Below are 19,399 nucleotides of genomic sequence, written 5' to 3'. Positions count from 1 at the left end.
ATCTCCTCTCATTCTTCTAAACTCCAGAGAGTAGAGGCATAAACTGCTCAATCTGTCTTCATAAGATAAACCTCTCATCTCTGGAACAATCCAGTGAACCTTCTCTGAACTGTCTCTAATACAACTACACCCCTCCTAAAGTAAAGGGACCAGAGTACGCAGTACTCCACCATTGCCTTGTATAGTTGCAGCAAGACCTTTTTCCTTTTACACTCTATCCCTTGAGCAATAAATGTCACAATTCCCTTTCCTTATTACCTACTGTTTCCGAATACTAGTTGCTGTGATTCGTGCACAAGGGAGGGTTTGAACTACAGGGAGAGGCTGAATAGGCTGAGGCTGTTTTCCCTGGAGCATCAGAGGCTGATGGGTGACCTTATAGAGGTTTGTAAAATCATGAGGGGCATGGATAGGGTAACAGACAAGGTCTTTTCCCTGGGGTGGGGGAGTCCAGAATGATAGGGCATAGATTTAGGGTGAGAGGGGAAAGATTTAAAAGTGGGTCTAAGGAGCAACTTTTTCATGCAGAGGATGGTGCACATATGGAATGAGCTGCCTGAGGAAGTGGTGGAGGCTGGTACAATTACAACAGTTAAAAAGCATCTGGATGGGAATATGAATTGGAAGGATTTAGAGGGATATGGGCCAGGTGCTGGCAAATGGGACTAGATTAATTTAGGACATCTGGTAAGAATGAATGAGTTGGACTGAAGGGTCTGTTTCCATGCTGTGCATCCCTATGACTCTATGACACCCAGATCCCTCTGTCCCTGAACCAGTGATGCAAACATTCACCCAAAGGCCATATCAAAGCAACATATGATAGTGGCAAACGTGGGAGGATTTTGGCTTTGGTGTCACTAAGGTATGACACAGGTGATTGAAAGACTAGATTATTTGGCTTACTTCAGGTTGAGTGTATCAGTTGTACAGAGGAACTCATAAATGAGACAGATTTTAATTTTTGTCTTGTGTTATCTCATAACATCTTCTAAATGCTATGAAGAGTCATTGATTGGATGGTTTGAAATTAGACATGCTTATTAAAGGTTAGAGGCGGGGAGTGTGATTGGTGATGAGGAACACAGAGAGCAGCAGTTAAAAATCACACAACACCAGGTTATAGTCCAACAGGTTTAATTGGAAGCACTAGCTTTCAGAGTGCTGCTCCTTCATCAGATGATTGCACTCCGAAAGCTAGTGTGCTTCCAATTAAACCTGTTGGACTATAACCTGGTGTTGTGTGATTTTTAACTTTGTACACCCCAGTCCAACACCGGCACCTCCAAATCAAGAGAGCAGCAGGTAAACGTTGTAGAGTAGGGAGTGATACAGGCATGAAAATCACTAACTGGGGCACTAGGAAAACCCCTGAAATAAACAGAAAAAGTGAAGAAAGGAAGTGGGATATGAATCACTGATTGTTCAAAAAAGAACTTTGGAAAGGGTTGAGTAAGGGAAACACTACTGAGAAAACTGAATGATTGCCTGCGATAAGTTAGTGAACCTGAAACATTGATCAAGTATTGTATTAAGAAATGTGAGGAATTTAAAATATGTTGGGAGGAGATGGAATAAAACACAGCTGAAGAGAGGTGCAAAAGTCAGTAATGCCTACAAAATTTTAATAACCTGTACGGAGAGTGATTTTCATTACAGTGCTTATCTTCCTGGTGTGGCTTGTTTCTGAAGTAGATTAGATTAGATTACTTACAGTGTGGAAACAGGCCCTTCAGCCCAACAAGTCCACACTGCCCCGCCGAAGCGTAACCCACCCATACCCCTACATCTACATCTACACCTTACCTAACACTATGGGCAATTTAGCATGACCAATTCACCTAACCTGCACATCTTTGGACTGTGGGAGGAAACCGGAGCACCCGGAGGAAACCCACGTAGACACGGGGAGAACGTGCAAACTCCACACAGTCAGTCGCCTGAGGCGGGAATTGAACCCAGGTCTCTGGCGCTGTGAGGCAGCAGTGCTAACCACTGTGCCACCGTGCCGCCCACATCTTGAAATTAAGATTTGGTGCATTTTCTAGCTGCAAAGGGTGTGTAATTAAAATCTGAGATCTTGCCTTTTGCCCCCTTCATTTATTGTGGCAACCCGATGACATTGCATCAGAACTCAATGAGGATCATACCTTCATTTTCATAAATTTCCATTGGACGTATTGCAGCCCCATTTCAAAAGAAAGGAATGCCAGATGAACAAACACATGAGCCATGCATTACATTGAGATTAATGGAATGTGGAGTCCTGCCAGTTAAAGATGTTCACAGCACGCCAAGATCCTACTCCAGGGGACTGACTTGGCTATCCTGATCTGTTGCTGTTTATCACAGCTGAAAGTGGCATTTTTTCTTTCTGTTTCAGATACATGACGGATGGTGGGCTGGGGCTTTATACTCGTCGACTTAACCGCTTGCCAGATGGAATGGCTGCTGTTCGAGAGAATGTCCAACGCAACACATCTGTGGGCATGGGTGATGCAGACAGGTAGGAGTCTTGATGTTTCAAGTTGGGATGAGAAGTTCCCCAAGCTGAAATGTAACACATTGAAAATTTAACAGCCATCCCTGAGCTTGTTGAAGCAAGGGAGTTTATTGTGGCTGTTTTGTCTGTCATTATTTGTGTTCTTCTTTTGCTATGACTCATTCTGTTCCATAAAGTTGAGTGAATGAATCTTAATTGCTTTAACCCTGTGTACAGATCAAAGGCAGTTACTTTGTTTGGAATTAAGGTGCAAATGAACAGCTATTGAATTGACAGAGAGATTAGTGGGATGAATGGTCCACTCAGCTATGGGTGCAATGATCTAAGTCTATTTCTGTTGACATTTATGTCCACATAGAGTAATTGGTCTCTGTGAGAACCAGCTGCAGCATGAACATTCGCCATGTTTTGATCAAAGTGTATGGACCATGCATTGGTGTCATGTTGGCAGCCAAGAATCACATCATGATGTCCAAAACAGCCAGAGTTTAGGTGATGGTCCTGAATGAGTTATCAGCATCCAAGCAGGCTACATACGCAGGTGTGAACATAGAGTCATGGAGACGTACAGCACAAAACAGACCCCTCGGTCCAACTCATCCATGCCGACCTGATATTCTAACCTAATCTAGTCCCATTTGTCAGCACTTGGTCTATAACCCTCTAAACTCTTCCTATTCATATACGCTTCCAGATGCCTTTTAAATGCTGTAATTGGACTAGCCTCCAACACTTCCTTTGGCAGCTCATTCCATACACGCATCACCCTCTGCATGAAAATGTTGCCCCTTAGGTCCCTTTTATATCTTTTCCCTCTTACCCTGAACTTATGCCCTCCAATTCTGGACTCCTCCACCTCAGGGGAAAAAAAACCTTGTCTATTTACCCAATCCATGCCCCTCATGACCTTATAAACCTCTATAAGGTCACCCCTCAGCCTACGATGCTCCAGGGAAAACAGCCCCAGCCTGTTCAGCCTCTCCCTGTAGCTCAAATCCTCCAACCCTGGCAACATCCTTGTAAATATTTTCTGAACCCTTTCAAGTTTCACAACATCCTTCTGATAAGAAGGAGAGCAGAATTGCACGGAAAACCAAACTTAAAAATGAGATTTCCTGCCTGTTGATTAATCTAATGAGACACCTTAATCTAATGAATGTGTCTCATACCTGAGTCTTGAGGGTGTATCAGCAGCAAAGGAATTAAAGGAATCATTTAAAATCAGTGAATTTTGAAGAATATGATTTGCCAGAAGTTATTTACACCTGAAGGGAGCAAGACGTTGGAATTGCACTGACAAAAAAGACTATTCATTTGAGGAGACCTTTTCTTCATTGCAATGTCATACATTACATGTCTTTCTTGTTAAAATATTTACTTAAAGTGTTGTTTTAAGCAATTCAAATCTCTCAAGGTCTGTATTATTGAAACGGTTGAGTTTCTAACTGATGTGCTTTGCAAAGCGGGCTGGCAGACACTATACTATGGGAAATGGCCTTTCACAAGTGCCAGGGGAATGTCAATATTTGTCTAATTTTGTGAATTGGGATCATATTGAGTTTGCAACTTGTGCACTTCCTTGACAGCAGCTACTGGTTTTGTGTGGTGTAATCGGTCCTTCGAAAACTATTAGTGTCAATTTTTGTCACAGCAACACACTAGAATTCAGCACTTTTTCTGAGGAAGCCCGGCTGGTTTGAGTCAGGAAGGAGCCCCTTCAGCTTTCTTTTGTCTGTGGAAAACATGTCTATGAGGCTGAACTGTTGCTTCAGATAAGGGAAAGGTAAAGTCACCAAAATCCCACTCCCTCATTAGAAAGAGATGACTGTGAGTGGTTTAACCTAAGTCACTATACCTGAGCTGAGGGGTGAGATTGAGAAGGTGAGTTGTGGAATCCCTACAGTGCAGGAAAAGGCCATTTGACCCATCAAGTCCACACCAACCCTCTGAAGAGCATCCCAACCATACTATCTCCATAATCCTGCATTTCCAATGACCAATTCACCTCACCTGTGCATCTTTGGACTGTGGGAAGAAACTAGAGCACCCAGAGGCAAACCACGCAGACACAGGGAGAACATGCAAACTCCACACAGTGTGGAATTGAACTTGTGATAACCACTGAGCCCTTCATGGTGATTAATGAATAAGACATGAATAATGAATAATAAAAACATTCTCCTGAATTTGCATCCACAAATGTCAAGGCACTTATCTCAGTCGGAAAAGTCCGGCCCATACTTTGGTGAAGTGATGTTCATCTTGGCATTTCACCTGTTATGGGAAATAGCTGTATGAGATAAACCTGAAGAAGAGTTACACCCGAAACATTGACTGCTCCATCTCCTGACGCTGCCTGCCTTGCTGTGTTCTTCCAGCCTCCTGCTTGTCTACCTTGGATTCCAGCATCTGCAGTTTTTTTTTTGTCTCTGTGTGAGATAATCTGGCTTGGCCTGCATTGTGAATGCTCTCTTAGCCAAAGAAACATTAAATATTTTGACTATTGCCTGGAGATTGGCTTCTTAAGGGCCAAGTGTGAGTTTCGTCATGCAGGCAAAAAGCCAGGAGCCAATGAGAGCGGGTGGCAAGAAAACTATAACCCTGAATCTCTTCCCTGGTCACATGCATTTTAAAATGAAGCTTTGATCGGGCTGTAAAGAAAATTATTAACCTTATTTAATCAAATGTTTTATTAATGCGCTTATTCCAAAACTGATGCAGCCATTAATTCATCTCAGTGTGAAGCCTGGCTGTGGATAACCTCAGGTCTTCTGTGACATTTTGAAATGAAAGGATTATGAAGAAAGCAGAAACCATGCAAGTTGAAAATTAATGAGATCAGAGTGAAATATAATAACTTTATGGAACCCTTGAAAAGGAATTTTACTGTGAGTTTCTCGGAATTTGAAATAAAAGGTTTGACAATGATCCCATTTCGTTTTCTGATGTATTGCATTCTTGCCTATGATTTCTTTAATTTCATTGGTCAGATATAAACTGCATTATATTTTCTGAAGGATGTCACTGATAATTAAACCCACAGGCCTTGGGATAATCATGAGCTGCTTTTAAATTGTGCCAAGATGTGTATTCATGGCGTCAATTCCTGGTACACACATCTCCATTCCTAACTTCCCCTCAGTAAAGAGACTTGCTCAGATTAGTTCAGGGCAATTCAGGGCCTATACAAATTTATTCACCATAGCCTTACTCAAGTAGCTTGTTGCAGTGTGAGAATTGATAGTACATAAGACCTTCAGGTGTATGTGTATGCGTACGTGGTAATGTTTGTGCACACGTGTGTTTGCATTTTCAAGTGTCTCCACATGTGTACACATATTTTTGTGTGTATGTGCACATACATGTGTGCACACATGTCTGTATACACATATATACACACAGGTGTGTATATATACATGAGTGTGTGGGTATTTGTGCATGTAACATATGTGTGCATGTATGTGGGTATATGTGCGTATGTATCCACGTGTGTGTGTGTGTGTGCGTGTGCGTGTGCGCATGCATATGAGTATGGCCATGGGTATGTGCATGCATACTGAGCAGGATAGTTATAACCTGCCTACCAGTTATAACCTGCACTGTCAGATTGGTTCGGCTACTGTTGGAATATTGCGTGCAATTCTGGTCTCCTTCCTATCGGAAAGATACTGTGAAACTTGGAAGAGTTCAGAAAAAAATTACAAAGATGTTGCCAGGGTTGGAGGATTTGAGCTACAGGGAGAGGCTGAATAGGCTGGGGCTGTTTTCCCTGGAACATCGGAGGTAAGGGGTGACCTTAAAGAGCTTTACAAAATCATGAGGGGCATGGATAAGATAAATAGACAAAGTCTTTTCCCTTGAGTGGGGGAGTCCAGAACTAGAGGGCATAGGTTTAGGGTGAGAGGGGAAAGATACAAAAGAGACTTAAGGGGCAACGTTTTCACGCAGAGGGTGGTACATGTATGGAATGAGCTGCCAGAGGAAGTGGTAGAGGCTAGTCCAATTGCAACATTTAAAAGACATATGCATGGTTATTTGAATAGGAAGGGTTTGGAGGGACATGGGCTGGGTGCTGGCGGGTGGGACTAGGTTGGGTTGGAATAGCTGGTCAGCATGGACGAGTTGGACCGAATGGTCTTTTTCCGTGATGTACATCTCTAGACTCTATGACTCTTTATGAACTCAGTGGTAACGAGAGATGGAACCTGAGGCAGATCTGGTTTTGTGCTGTACTCACTGAAGTGCTACTGGGAAAGGATGTATCCACTAACCATGCAAAATGATGTCTCAGCAGGAAGCTGTAGAATGTTTGGACAATATTTAACAGAGTTGGGGGAGGGGGATCTCCAGGAATGGTCAGAGTCCCCTGCGTCTCCTACCCATCGAATTAACTGTCGTTCAGGCATTTAATAGGGCAGCAGAATGCCTTCCCTGAGACCAAGAACCCCAGGGTCGGAAATTCATTGTCCCAGGAGCTTCTGGCCAATCAGAGGCTGATTGCCTTGCATTGCTTAGCAGTGTCACTGTAGGAACTGTGGCCCAGGATTGCCAAGGATCCCAGACCACAGCAGATAAGGCCAGACTGGAAGTCTCTTGGGGAGAGCCTATGAGATATGATCAGACAAAAAAGCTGAGGTAGACCGTTCAACCCATCGAGTGTGCTTTGCCATTCAATGCAATCATTGCTGATTTGATCATCTTCAATGCTACTCTCCTGCTGTTCCCCTTAACCCTTTAAAAATCTGTCTGTTTTAGCTGTGAATATATTTAATAACACAACCGTAACGAGTCTTTTTAATGAACAATTTCACAGATTTGCTATCTTCTGAGAAATGAAATTGTCTGAAATGTGTGACTTCCATATTGTGATATTATGCCCTCTAGTCCTAGATCCCCATCCCCGGAAGCAGCAGGAAGTAATGGCCTAGGAGTGTAATAGCTGGATAATAATCCAGGTAACATTCTGGGAAGTCATGTTCAAATAAAATAAAAATCTGGAATTTAGAATCCAATGATGACTGTACAACCATTATCAATTGATGGAGGAAAAATCCATCTAACTAACTCATATCTTTTAGGAAACTGCTGTCTCTTTATTTGAGAAAAAGCATTTTTTTGGCATTTTAAACAAATATACAATTTATAGGGAAGGCAGAATCATAAATGGCAGATTACAAAAATTGACTTTCATCTTTACTCAGTCTGGCCTATTTGTGACTCCAGCCCACGGCAATGTAGGTGACTCTGAACTGCCTTCTGGACAATTTGGAATGTGCAATAAATAATGCCCTATACATTGGCACCCCTGTGAATTAATAAAAGAGAACAGTCCTCATTTACCTTGATGTGAAGGAGCCAATGTTGGACGGGGTGGACAAAAGTTAAAACTCACACAACACCAGGATGTGGTCCAACAGATTTATTTGGAAGCACTAATTTTCGGAGCACTGCTCCTTCATCAGGTGATTGTGGAGTATCAGGGAGAGCGCTCTGAAAGCTAGTGCTTCCAAATAAACCTGGTGTTGTGTGATTTTAACCCCATTTACCTTGTCAAGCCCACTAAGAATCTTGTGGGTTTCAATAAGGTCACATCTGATTCTTCTGTCTTCCATTGAAGGTGGAGATGGGTACTGCTGATGCTGGAGATGAGAGTCATGACTAGAATGGTGCTGGAAAAGCACAGCAGGTCAGGCAGCTTCCATGGAGGCCTTATTCCTGATGATTTTCCTGCTCCTCGGATGCTGCCTGGCCTGCTGTGCTTTTCTAGCACCAGTCTAATCTTGACCCTGTCTTCCATTGAATACGTGTCCAAAGAGGAGAAGTCAGTCAGCAGAAATTAAGGTGCTAGGCTGGAAGTAAGATAGTAAGATAGAAAGTAAGGATTTAATCAGGCCCCCTTGTCCTTCCAAAGCAGATACTGAGGGCATTTGAATGATGCCAACCACCCCCATTCCTGAAAGTCTGTAATGAAACCTGAGAATACCTCCACCTGTTACAGCCCAAGTCAACGCCCACGCCACTAACCTTGCCTTGAGGAATGCATAGATTCTCCCCTCTGTGTGGATCATCCAAACATTCCGCCATGTTACACTGCAGTCTCAACATCAGTGTGCAGTGCGATATACTCATTGAATAGAATCATAGAATCCTTACAGTGTGGAAGCAGGCCATTCAGCCCATCAAGTCCACACCAACTCTCTGAAGAGCATCCCATCCAGATCACTCACCCCCCCCCCCCCCCCCGCCCCACCCATCTTGTCCCTGTAACCCTGCATTTCGCGTAACTAATCCATATAGACTGCACATCCGTGGACATTATGGGCAATTTAGCATGGCCAATCCGCCTAACTCTATCTCTCCATGCTGCCAGCAATGATATAGAACCTAAACTGACCTAAAATGGAGTATCTCACACAGGACCCCCTCTCTGGCCTCCTGTTGCAGTTACACCTACAGGTATATTGGTGTGAAGTGCTACATCTATTTGTAGTGTGAATCCCACTGCCCTTTACAAAGCCTAACTCGCACACTAACGGAGTTGCTGATCCCGCAGTAATACTGACGCCTGGAACTTTTCTGGTAGCTTGTGGCCTGTGGAGCAGTTTAAGCTGCTTGATTATTTTGTAGAACACAGATTGGTGCCAGCAAAATAATGCCACAGCAGGATGAAATGCTCATAACTTAGATTAAAAAGGGATTTGTCATGCTCTCACATTTACACAGCCACATATATTCCTTTCAGGTTTTTAGTTGTACTTTGGACCTGTGTTTTAGTTACCCTGGAGCTGAAGTGATTAGCCTGTTTTTGAATTGCTTTTGCTTAATCAGCTGGGGGCAGGAAGCACTCTTTGATCGTTCCACGTGCGCCTGATACTGTTCTCACTTCATGTGCATGTCTATGTCCGTAACAAAGGTCACTGAACAGTTAAACCATTGCACATCCCTTCAGCTCACCCTGGGCGAGGTCAGTGCAAAACTGTCTGGGAGGCAGGAACCTCCCCTGTCTGTGTAACACACCCAACACTGCTTTTCAAAACTTGAACCATCAGAGGAGCTTCTGCTATTTCCTCCAGGCCATGTTCAAATGTCCCAATGAAACCAGGAACTTTCAGACAAGTCCCAGACTTGTTTCAGAGATGTTTCAATAAATCCTCACTTAAAATATGATAGCAACATTAAAGAGGCATTGAGACAGATGCAAAAACAGGCAGGGAATAGAGGGATACAGACCATGTGCAGGGAGAACTGCCTTCTCAGTTTCTCTCTTCACCAATAAAATCAATGTTTTATGTCAGTCTCTGCCTGTGTGCATGTGTGTGTCATGGGAATGTTGTAAGAATCTAACCTTCTTAACCAGTAGAGTCATATGTTGACATACACAATATTATTTACCTACATCTAGGATCTATTTGTTTGTAATAAATGGTGATCATTGTTAAGTGCAGGAACCTGTTGTGTGCTTTCAGTCAACCTGGCTCTATCAGACAGATACATTGCAGACTTTACTTACTTTGATAAAATCTTAAACTTTGTGAAGACTCCAGGAATAGTGAGGTTTGAGTTCCAGAGTTTTACCCCAATAAGGCCTGATAGCATGTTGATTTTAGACAGGAGCTTTTGCACCAAATTGTCTTTAGCACATCCCTGGAGGAGTTGTTTGTGGTTATTATAATGTGCTTTGCCGTCAAGAGTTCATTACTTGCTACAAGCTCCTATATATTTTTCTTCACACATTTAACCCTATTAGCATAATATTCAGACCTTACAAGTTGCAGTCTCCCTCCAGCATCTCGGCAGAGTGAGCGAGACAGAATTAATTTAATGGTTGAAGGACAGGTTAATGGAATCATTGGAACTCACAGCTGGGCTCACTTATTACACCAACGACAAAAGCCTTCGCTCCTACAAATAACTTTTTTCTTATTTCAACATGGTGGTTCATGATTGAAGCTCACAAGGTAGATTTAAATGCTGCCTTTTAATTATTTTTACTCATCTTTTTCAGGCACATAATTTCAGAGAAGGAATGGTACTCGTACCTGGACCTTTTGGTCAGGAAGTAGGGACAGCACCTCTGCTTAATCAGAACCTAAAACCACAATTCATGCTAAAGTTAGTTGCCTTAACCATTGCCACTGATTAGATTTGTTTGCTATCTACTGAGTTTAAATTGAAATCTAAGGAAATGTTAGCAGTATAAATAAAACAGTTACATTACAAAATATAACAAGCACAACATGTTTGCTGAAATTGAACATTTTTCAAACATCCAGCAAGCATTTCAGGAAATAAATGGGATAACTATCCCAAAGCTGCTGGGCAGTTCCATGTTTGAAACTGCCAAGAAAAACATCATAATTGCAAATAGGGAAATAGCAGGATGATTGTTTCAGATAAATTCCAAATAACTTCAGGATCAACAAGTATTAAAAATGTATATTTTACAAGTTACTAACTCAAGAAATATAAATGATGTGTTGTGTTCTGAGACAAAGCCTGTGTGAGGTATATTGGAGTCCATGGTTGGAATTTCCTGGCGCAGTGTCGGGGGAGGTGCAGGAATGAAGAGGAGCTTATATAATGGTGTGGTCCCATGTTACCAGATCCTCATTCATCCTTGTACTATGCACAGCCAATTTTACCAGATGTGGGCTGGAAGATGGACGGATAGCTGACAGCTTGGCAATGCCCAGTTCTCAAAGTCACTGAACAAACCATTGCCAGGAATGTTCCTGCATGGTTCTGATCTTAAAAATAGCATCAAGGCTCAGAGTGAGCAGCAGATAGATTGTGGACTAGCTATGAGACGATACGTTTGAACCAGTCATCAGGCTTTGTCTTTGAAAAGTGCCTCCATCAAGTTTGGATACTCTTCAGACTAGAAAAGAGGGATAGCTGTATGGATGGCACAGTGCCTCAGTGGTTAGCACTGTTGCCTTACAGCACCAGGTTCAATTCCACCCTCGGGTGACTGTCTGTGTAGAGTTTGCACATTCTGCCCGTGTCTGCATGGGTTTCCTCTGGGTGCTCAGTTTCCTGTGGGTTTTCTGGCTTCCTCCCACAGTCAAGAGATGTGCAGGTTAGGTGGACTGACCATTTTACCTCGTTTTTACCTCATGCTAGATTGCCCCATAGTAACCAGGGATATGTGGGCTAGGTATGTTAGCCATGGGAAATGCAAGGTTTTAGGGATGGGGTGCGCTGCTGTTCAGAGGGTTGGTGTGAACTCAATGGGCCGAATGGTCTCCTTCCACACTGTAAGGATTCTGTGATTCAGTGGTCTGGTAACAGCTCCAGAGCCTCTATTACAGGGATTATGTTATAATGGAACTGAGATTTAATGGAGAAAGTTATGAACATTCCTTTGTGATATTAATAAAGACTTCCAGTTGTACTGCCATGGTGTTAAGACCCTGTCTGTCCCAGGCTGCCAGTGATAGTCATGCACATCGTGAAGCCAAAGTGAAGTGTTCTGAGTGATAGGAAATCTCCCAAGTCTGCAGAACCCACTGAGGCAGTTGGTCATCTTCACAGGGGAAGCTTCATTTACCCATTGGGGTCAGACTTTGAATCTCCTTCAGGAGAGGAGGCAAGTGGCATAGATGTGGACATGCAGTGACCAGGGGAGCTCCAGCAAGGTGCAAAAACCAGTGGGTGTGGACAAGAAAAGCATCTGGGCAACAGGCAACAGAAGGCACTGCCTAGCACCACAGGCTGCATGGTGTAACTCAGCCATGCTCCATTGTATGAGATAGCCACAGCCTGTATCCTCTGGGTACATGAGTCCTCCTGGTGTCCAGTACATTCAAAACTACTTCTCCTATCAGTCATTAGCAGCTTTGTCATCGTGTGTAGAGGGGAGGAGGGTGTATTTTTACCAGTCAAAAGCTTATCAAGAGGAGCTACCATTGCCTTTGACCTGCCCTTTCTGCTCTGTGTAAATTCCTGTGGTTTAGTTCCTGGCATTGGTGTAAGTTATGGTGAGTTCTGTCCACCCATTGCTCCCCAGAACTGATGTCTTATTTCTAACTTATTTTTTAAACGCATAGAGTCATAGAGATGTACAGCATGGAAACAGACCCTTCAGTCCAATCCATCCATGCCGACCAGATATCCGAACCCAATCTAGTCCCACCTGCCAGCACCTGGCCCATATCCCTCCAAACCCTTCCTATTCATATACCCATCCAAATGCCTCTTAACTGTTGCAATTGTACCAGCCTCCACCACTTCCTCTGGCAGCTCATTCCATACACGTACCACCCTCTGCATGAAAAAGTTGCCCCTTAGGTCTCTTTTATATCCTTCCCCTCTCACCCTAAACCTATGTCCCCTAGTTCTGGACTCCCCCACCCCAGGGAAAAGACTTTGTCTATTTGCCCTATCCATGCCCCTCATAATTTTGTAAACCTCTATAAGGTCACCCCTCAGCCTCTGATGCTCCAGGGAAAACAGCCCCAGCCTGTTCAGCCTCTCCCTATAGCTCAAATCCTCCAACATCCTTGTAAATCTTTTCTGAACCCTTTCAAGTTTCACAACATCTTTCTGATAGGAAGGAGATCAGAATTGCACGCAGTATTCCAACAGTGGCCTAACCAATGTCCTGTACAGCCGCAACATGACCTCCCAACTCCTGTACTCAATAGTCTGACCAATAAAGGAAAGCATACCAAACGCCTCCTTCACTATCCTATCTACCTGTACTTCAAGGTATACTCTGTAAATTAATGCACCTACTCTTTATTCTTCTCTTGTATCCAAGTTTTGTACTTCGGTAATCGTACCTAATTTGGTACCATAAGAGGCAGTTGTTGTAAAAGCTTTTCACTGTATTTCCACTGTGCAGTACGCATAACAATAAAAGGATATTCAGTTCTATGAATGAGATCATGCTACTTTTTCAATCAGATAATTATCTCAAAAAGCTCTATTTATCTCCACTCAGGGGGATGCAAAATTGTCTTTATAATTTAACTCTTGCGAGCAAATCTATACTGGACTCATACCAAAACCATTCATTTTGTCATGTGCATCAGTATATCATCCGAATGCGGTGTATTAAGCCTGGTCTAATTCCAGTTTTATACATCAGCAACACAATGTCTGTGCCTTTGTATGGAATCCCTCTTGAGAAGGGGGCTGAGAAACAAGGGGTAAAAGGTTATTGGGCTGGACAGGAAGATGGAGTGATTGGATCAGCCATGATCTCACTGAATGGAGGACAAGGTTGAGGGGCCGAGTGGCCAAGTCCTACTCCAAATGTATCCATATGTTTGTATTCGATTAGCAATTTTTGTTCTCTCTATTCCTGCCCTGTCCTGATTCTTCTTTGCTTTTGCTTTCCTGGGAAGCTGGAAGGTCTGAAGGTGGATAAGTCGCCTGGAATGGGTGGACTACACTCCAGAGTTCGGAAGGCGAGAGCCGAGGAAACTGTGTGGCATTGGTGGTGATCTTTCAGGAATCACTGGAGTCAGGGAGGATCCCAGAGGCCTGGAAAACATTTAATGTAACACCCCTGTTTAAGAAAGGAGAGAGGCAGTAGACAGGGCTGGTTAGTTTGACCTCAGTCATTGGTAAGATTTTAGAGTCTATTATTGGGGATGAGATGGTGGAGTTCTTGGAAGTGTGTGGTAAAATAGAGCTGAGTCAGCATCGCTTTGTCAAGGGGAGGTCATGCCTGACAAATCTGTTAGAATTCTTTGAGGAGGTAACAAGCAGGTGAGACAAAGGCATCAATGTGGACTTCACCAGCTTCCTCATTTTCCCTTTCCCCCCACCTTACCCCAGTTCCAACCTTCCAGCTCAGCACCGTCCTCATGACCTGCCCCATAGATTAGATCCCCTACAGTATAGAAACAGGCCCTTCGGCCCAACAAGTCCACATGAACCCTCTGAAGAGTAATCGACCCAAACTCATTCCCCTACATTTACCCCTGATTGATGCACCTAACACTATGGACAATTTAGTATGGCCAATTCACCTAACTTGCACATCTTTGGATTGTGGGAGGAAACCCACGCAGACACGGGGAGAATGTGCAAATTCCACACAGACAGTCGCCCGAGGCAGGAATCGAACCCGGGACCCTGGCGCTGTGAGGCAGCAGTGCTAACCACTGAGCCACCCTGCCGCCCCACCTGTCAACCTTCCTTCCCACCTATCCGTTACACCCTCCTCTCCGACCTATCACCTTCAGCCCCACCTCCATCCACCTATTGCACTCTCAGCTACCTTCCCCAAAACCCCACCCCCCACATTTATCTCTCCACCCCCGAGGCTCCCAGCCTCATTCCTGACGAAGAACTTTCGCCTGAAATGTCAATTTTCCTGCTCCTTGGATGTTGCCTGGCCTACCGTGCTTTTCCAGCACCACTCTAATCTAGACAAAGGAGAGCAAGGGACAAGATCTATTTGCATTTTCAGTACATCTTAGACAAGGTGCTTCACAGGATGCTGTGAAATAAGGTAAGAGCCCATGCTGTTAGGGGCAAGATACTAGGATGAATAAAGAATTGACTGGCTGGCAGAAGGCAGAGAGTCGGGATAAAGGGATCTTTTTCAGGATGGAAACTGATGACTAGTAGAGTTCCGCAGGGATCCGTGTTGGGATCACAACTATTCATGTTATACATTAATGATCTGGACAAAGGAATTGATATCTTTATCTCAACAAAGAAATGAAACTGGATAGACTGCCCTGGCATTGACAATGGAAAAGACAATGGCAGAAACAGCCCTGTCAACTCAACAAAATCCTCCTCACTAACATCTGGGGGCTAGGGCCAAAATTGTGAGGCCTGTCTCACAGACTAGTCAAGCAACAGTCTGACATAGTCATACTCACAGATCCATACTTTACAGACACCATCACCATCCCTGGATTTGCCCTGTCCCACCAGCAGGGCAGACCCAGCAGAGGTGGTGGCATAGTGGTGTACAGTCGGAAGGGAGTTGTCCTGGGAGTCCTCAACGCTGAATCCAGATCCCATGAATTCTCGTAGCTTCAGGTTAAACATGGGCAAGGACAAAATGTACTCTAGGTGGGGAATTTTAATGTTCAACACCAAGAATGGCTCGGCAGCAGTAATACTGATTGAGCTTGTCGGGTCCTAAAGGACATAGCTGGTAGACCGGGTCTGCGGCAGGTGGGGGGGGAACAAACAAGAGGGAAAACGATATTTGACCACATCCTTACCTATCTGCTATCTACAAATGCATCTGCCTATGACAGTATTGATGAGACTGACCATCACACAGTCCTTGTGGAGATAAAGTCCCGCTTCTACATTGAGAATAACATCCATCGTGTTGTCTGGCACTACCACTGTGTTAAATGGGACAGACTTCGAACAAATCTGGCAACTCAAGGCTGGGCATCCATGAAGCACTGTGGGCTATCAACAGCAGCAGAATTGTATTCCAGCACAATCTGTAACCTCATGGGCCAGTATATCCCCCACTCAACCATTACCATCAAGAGAGGGGATCAACCATGGTTCAATGGAGAGTGCAGGAGGGCCCACCAGGAGCAGCGTCAAGCATACCTGAAGATGAGGTGTTAACCTGGTGAAGCCGCCAAACAGGACTACTTGCAGACCAAACAGCATAAATAGCAAGTGATAGGCAGAGCTAAATGATCTCTCAAACAACAGATCAGGTGGAAGTCCTGCAATCCAGCCACATCCAGTCGTGAATGGTGCTGGACAATTAAACAATTCACTGTTGAGGCGGCTCCACAACTATCCCAGTCCTCAGAGATGGAAGAACTAAACACATCAGTGCAAAAGATAAGGATGAAGCATTCGCAGCAATCTTCAGCAGAAGGGCAGAGGGGGTGATCCATCTCAACCTCCTCCAGTGGTGCCCAGCATTACAGATACCAGACTTCACCCAATTTGATTCACTCCACGTGATATCAAGAAACAGTTGGAGACACTGGATACAGTAAAAGGTTATGGACCCTGACAACGTTCCGGCAATAGAACTTGCCACTCTCCTGGCCAAGCTGTTCTGGTACAGTTACAACACTGGCCTCTACCCAACAATGTGGAAAATTGCCCAAGTTTGTCCTGTATACAAAAAGGAGGACAAATCCAACTGCCCCATCAGTCTGCCCTCGATCGTCAGTAAAATGATGGAAGGCATCATCAACAGTGCCATGAGCGTGGTTTGAAAGAGAAATTGTTGACGGTGAGGACCAGTTCCACCAATTGAATGAGTGTTGAATGAGGAGGAGTATTGGTTGGGTTGGCTGGAGAGGGAACATCGGAGGGCTTTGGAGGTCTTTGCCATGGCAGATTGATGTGCACAGGGACTGGATGTCCATGGTGAAGATGAGGTTTTGGAGACCAGGGAAACAAAAGTCGAAGGAGAGTTGTGGAGGGTGAGGATCATCAACTGTACTACCAAGCAGCACCTGCTCAGCAATAACCTGCTCAGTGACGCCCAGTTTGGATTCCACCAGGGTCCCTCAGCTCCTGACCTCATTACAGTCTTGTTTGAAACACGGACAAATGAGCTGAATTCCAGAGGGGAGGGGAGAGTGACAGCCCTTGACATCAAGGCTATATTCAACTGAGTGTGGCATCAAACAGTCCCACAAAACAGGAACCAGTGGATGTCAGGGACAAACTCTCTGGTGATTAGAGTCATACCTGACACGTAGGAAGATGGTTGTGGTTGTTGGAGGTCAGTCATTTCAGCTCCAGGACATCTCTGTAGGCCCAGTCATCTTCAGCTACTTCATCAATGACCTTCCCTCCATCATAAGGTCAGAAGTAGGAATGTTCGCCAATAATTACACAATGTTCAGCATCATTTGCAACTCCTCAGATACCAAAGCAGTCCATGTTCAAAAGCAACAAGATCTGGACAATCTCCAGGCTTGGGCTGAAAGGACAAGTAACATTTGCACTACAGAAATGCCAGCAATGACCATCACCAATAAGGGAGAATATAACCACCACTCCTTAACATTTAATGGTGTTACCTTCACTGAATATCAGCATCCTGAGTGGTTACCATTGACCAGCAATTCCACTGGACTCACCACATAAACACAGTGGCTACAAGACCAGGTAAGAGGCACAGAATACTGGAAGAAGTAACTCATCTCCTTAGTCCCCAAAGCGTACCCATCATCTGCAAGACAGAAGTCTGGAGTGTGATGGAATGGTCTCCACTTACCTGGACAGTAGCAGCTCCAAGAAACACTCAAAAAGCTTGACACCATCCAGGACAAAGCAGCCCATTTATTTGGCACCACATCCACAAGCATCCATTCCACTCACTACCAACACTCAATAGCAGCAGTGTGTACTATCTACAACATGCACTGCAGAAATTCACCAAGACCCCTTAGACAGCACCTTCTAAACCCACGACCACTTCCACCTGGAAGGATAAGGGCAGCAGAGACATGGGACCACCACCACCTTCAAGTTTCCCTCCAAGCCACACACATTCCTGACTTGGAAATAAATTGCTGGTTCCTTTATAGTCTCTGGGTCAAAATCCTGGAATTTCCTCCTTAATTACATTGTGAATGAAACCACGGCAGGTGGATTGCAATGGTTCAAGAAGGCAGCTCACCACCACCACATTCTAAAGGGGCAGCTAGGGACAGGGGCAATAAATTTTGGCCAGCCAGCAATACCTATGTCCCATGAATGAATACAAATGATGTGAATGATCCCATGACACCAGTTCAATGAGGAGCAGGTAAGTTTTCCCTGATGTCCCAGCCACTGCCACTGAGATGGACTACCTGGTCATGGTCACTTCTTTGTCGGTGCATGCAGAAATTTCTGTTTGTCTCCTAATTTGTAACAGTCACTACACACTACATACTACACAGTATACTCTGGAGTCAATTAGCTCAATTGGCTGCACAGTTGCTTGGAATGCAGAGTGATGCCCACAGTGTGGGTAATTCCTGTACCAGCTGAGGTTACCATAAAGGACTCTTTCTGAATCTTGTCCCTCACCTGAGGCTTGGTGACCCTCAGGTTAAACTGTCACTAGTCACCACTCTCATCAGCCCTATGGACTGATGAGACTATAATACTGTCACACGTCAATGTATCTTGTGTGTTGGAAAGAGCTTTCGGGATATTGTGAGCTGATGTAAATACATGCATTACTTACTTTCTTTCCTCTTCTTTCTAATTTGTCCATCTGGAAAATTTAAGCAGCTCAAGATTGACAATAAATGCTGGCCTAGCATTTGTGAATGAACAGAAAAAAATGAGCTCGAGTCAATTGTTTGGGGGAAAGAGAGTTTCAAAATTGTTGTAATGCTGTGTGTGAATGAGTACCTACTCACAATTCAAGGCTCTCACACTCTCTCTCTCTCTCACACTCACACACACAAACTCTCTCTTTCTCTCTCTCTCACACTCTATCTGTCTCACACACTCTCACTCACTCACTCCAAATCCTACCCAATTGAATCATTTACTTATCTTAAACATTTCACTTGTATTAACCTCACTCTTTTTACACTCAAGTGAAGTTGTTATAATTTTATACTTTTAGCCTGGATATCTTTCTGAAAAATTTGCACCAGACCCTTTCCAGGACTAAAATTTCCCTTTTCGAAATCAGCGCTAAGTGCAGTACTGGAAATGTGGCTTAATTGGAGTTTTACACATCTGCAGCATAACTTAACACCCCTTTGTATCGCAACTCTCTTGAGATCCAGGTTAACATTGCATGAGCTTTTTAATTTTTTTTGTACCTGTCCATTTATGTTTAGCTGGTAGACAGATTGCTGGTCTCTCAGGGAATCATGGGATATGGGGAGCAGACAGCAAAGTGGAGTTGAGGTCAAAGGTCAGAATTGACTGTATTGAATGGTGGAGAAACCCAGGAGGCCATCTGTTCCACTCCTGTTC

At 44.1% G+C, this 19,399-nt stretch overlaps 1 protein-coding gene across 16 annotated transcripts in view; it reads left to right on the top strand.

Moving 5' to 3' along the window:
- The window catches only part of nav2a (neuron navigator 2a), a 1,091,104-nt gene that overhangs the window by 876,394 nt on the left and 195,311 nt on the right, over positions 1-19,399 (top strand). For all 16 annotated transcript variants that reach the window (XM_072592781.1, XM_072592785.1, XM_072592776.1 and 13 more), the window contains one exon: positions 2,384-2,506. In XM_072592781.1, coding sequence (XP_072448882.1) covers positions 2,384-2,506 — 123 coding nt within the window. The remainder of the gene's footprint in view (positions 1-2,383; positions 2,507-19,399) is intronic.

The sequence above is a fragment of the Chiloscyllium punctatum genome, chromosome 22, assembly GCF_047496795.1.
Source record: "Chiloscyllium punctatum isolate Juve2018m chromosome 22, sChiPun1.3, whole genome shotgun sequence".
Taxonomy (NCBI): Eukaryota; Metazoa; Chordata; class Chondrichthyes; order Orectolobiformes; family Hemiscylliidae; genus Chiloscyllium; species Chiloscyllium punctatum.
Note: the sequence above shows the minus strand (reverse complement) of the source record. Positions and strands in the feature narration are given on the sequence as shown.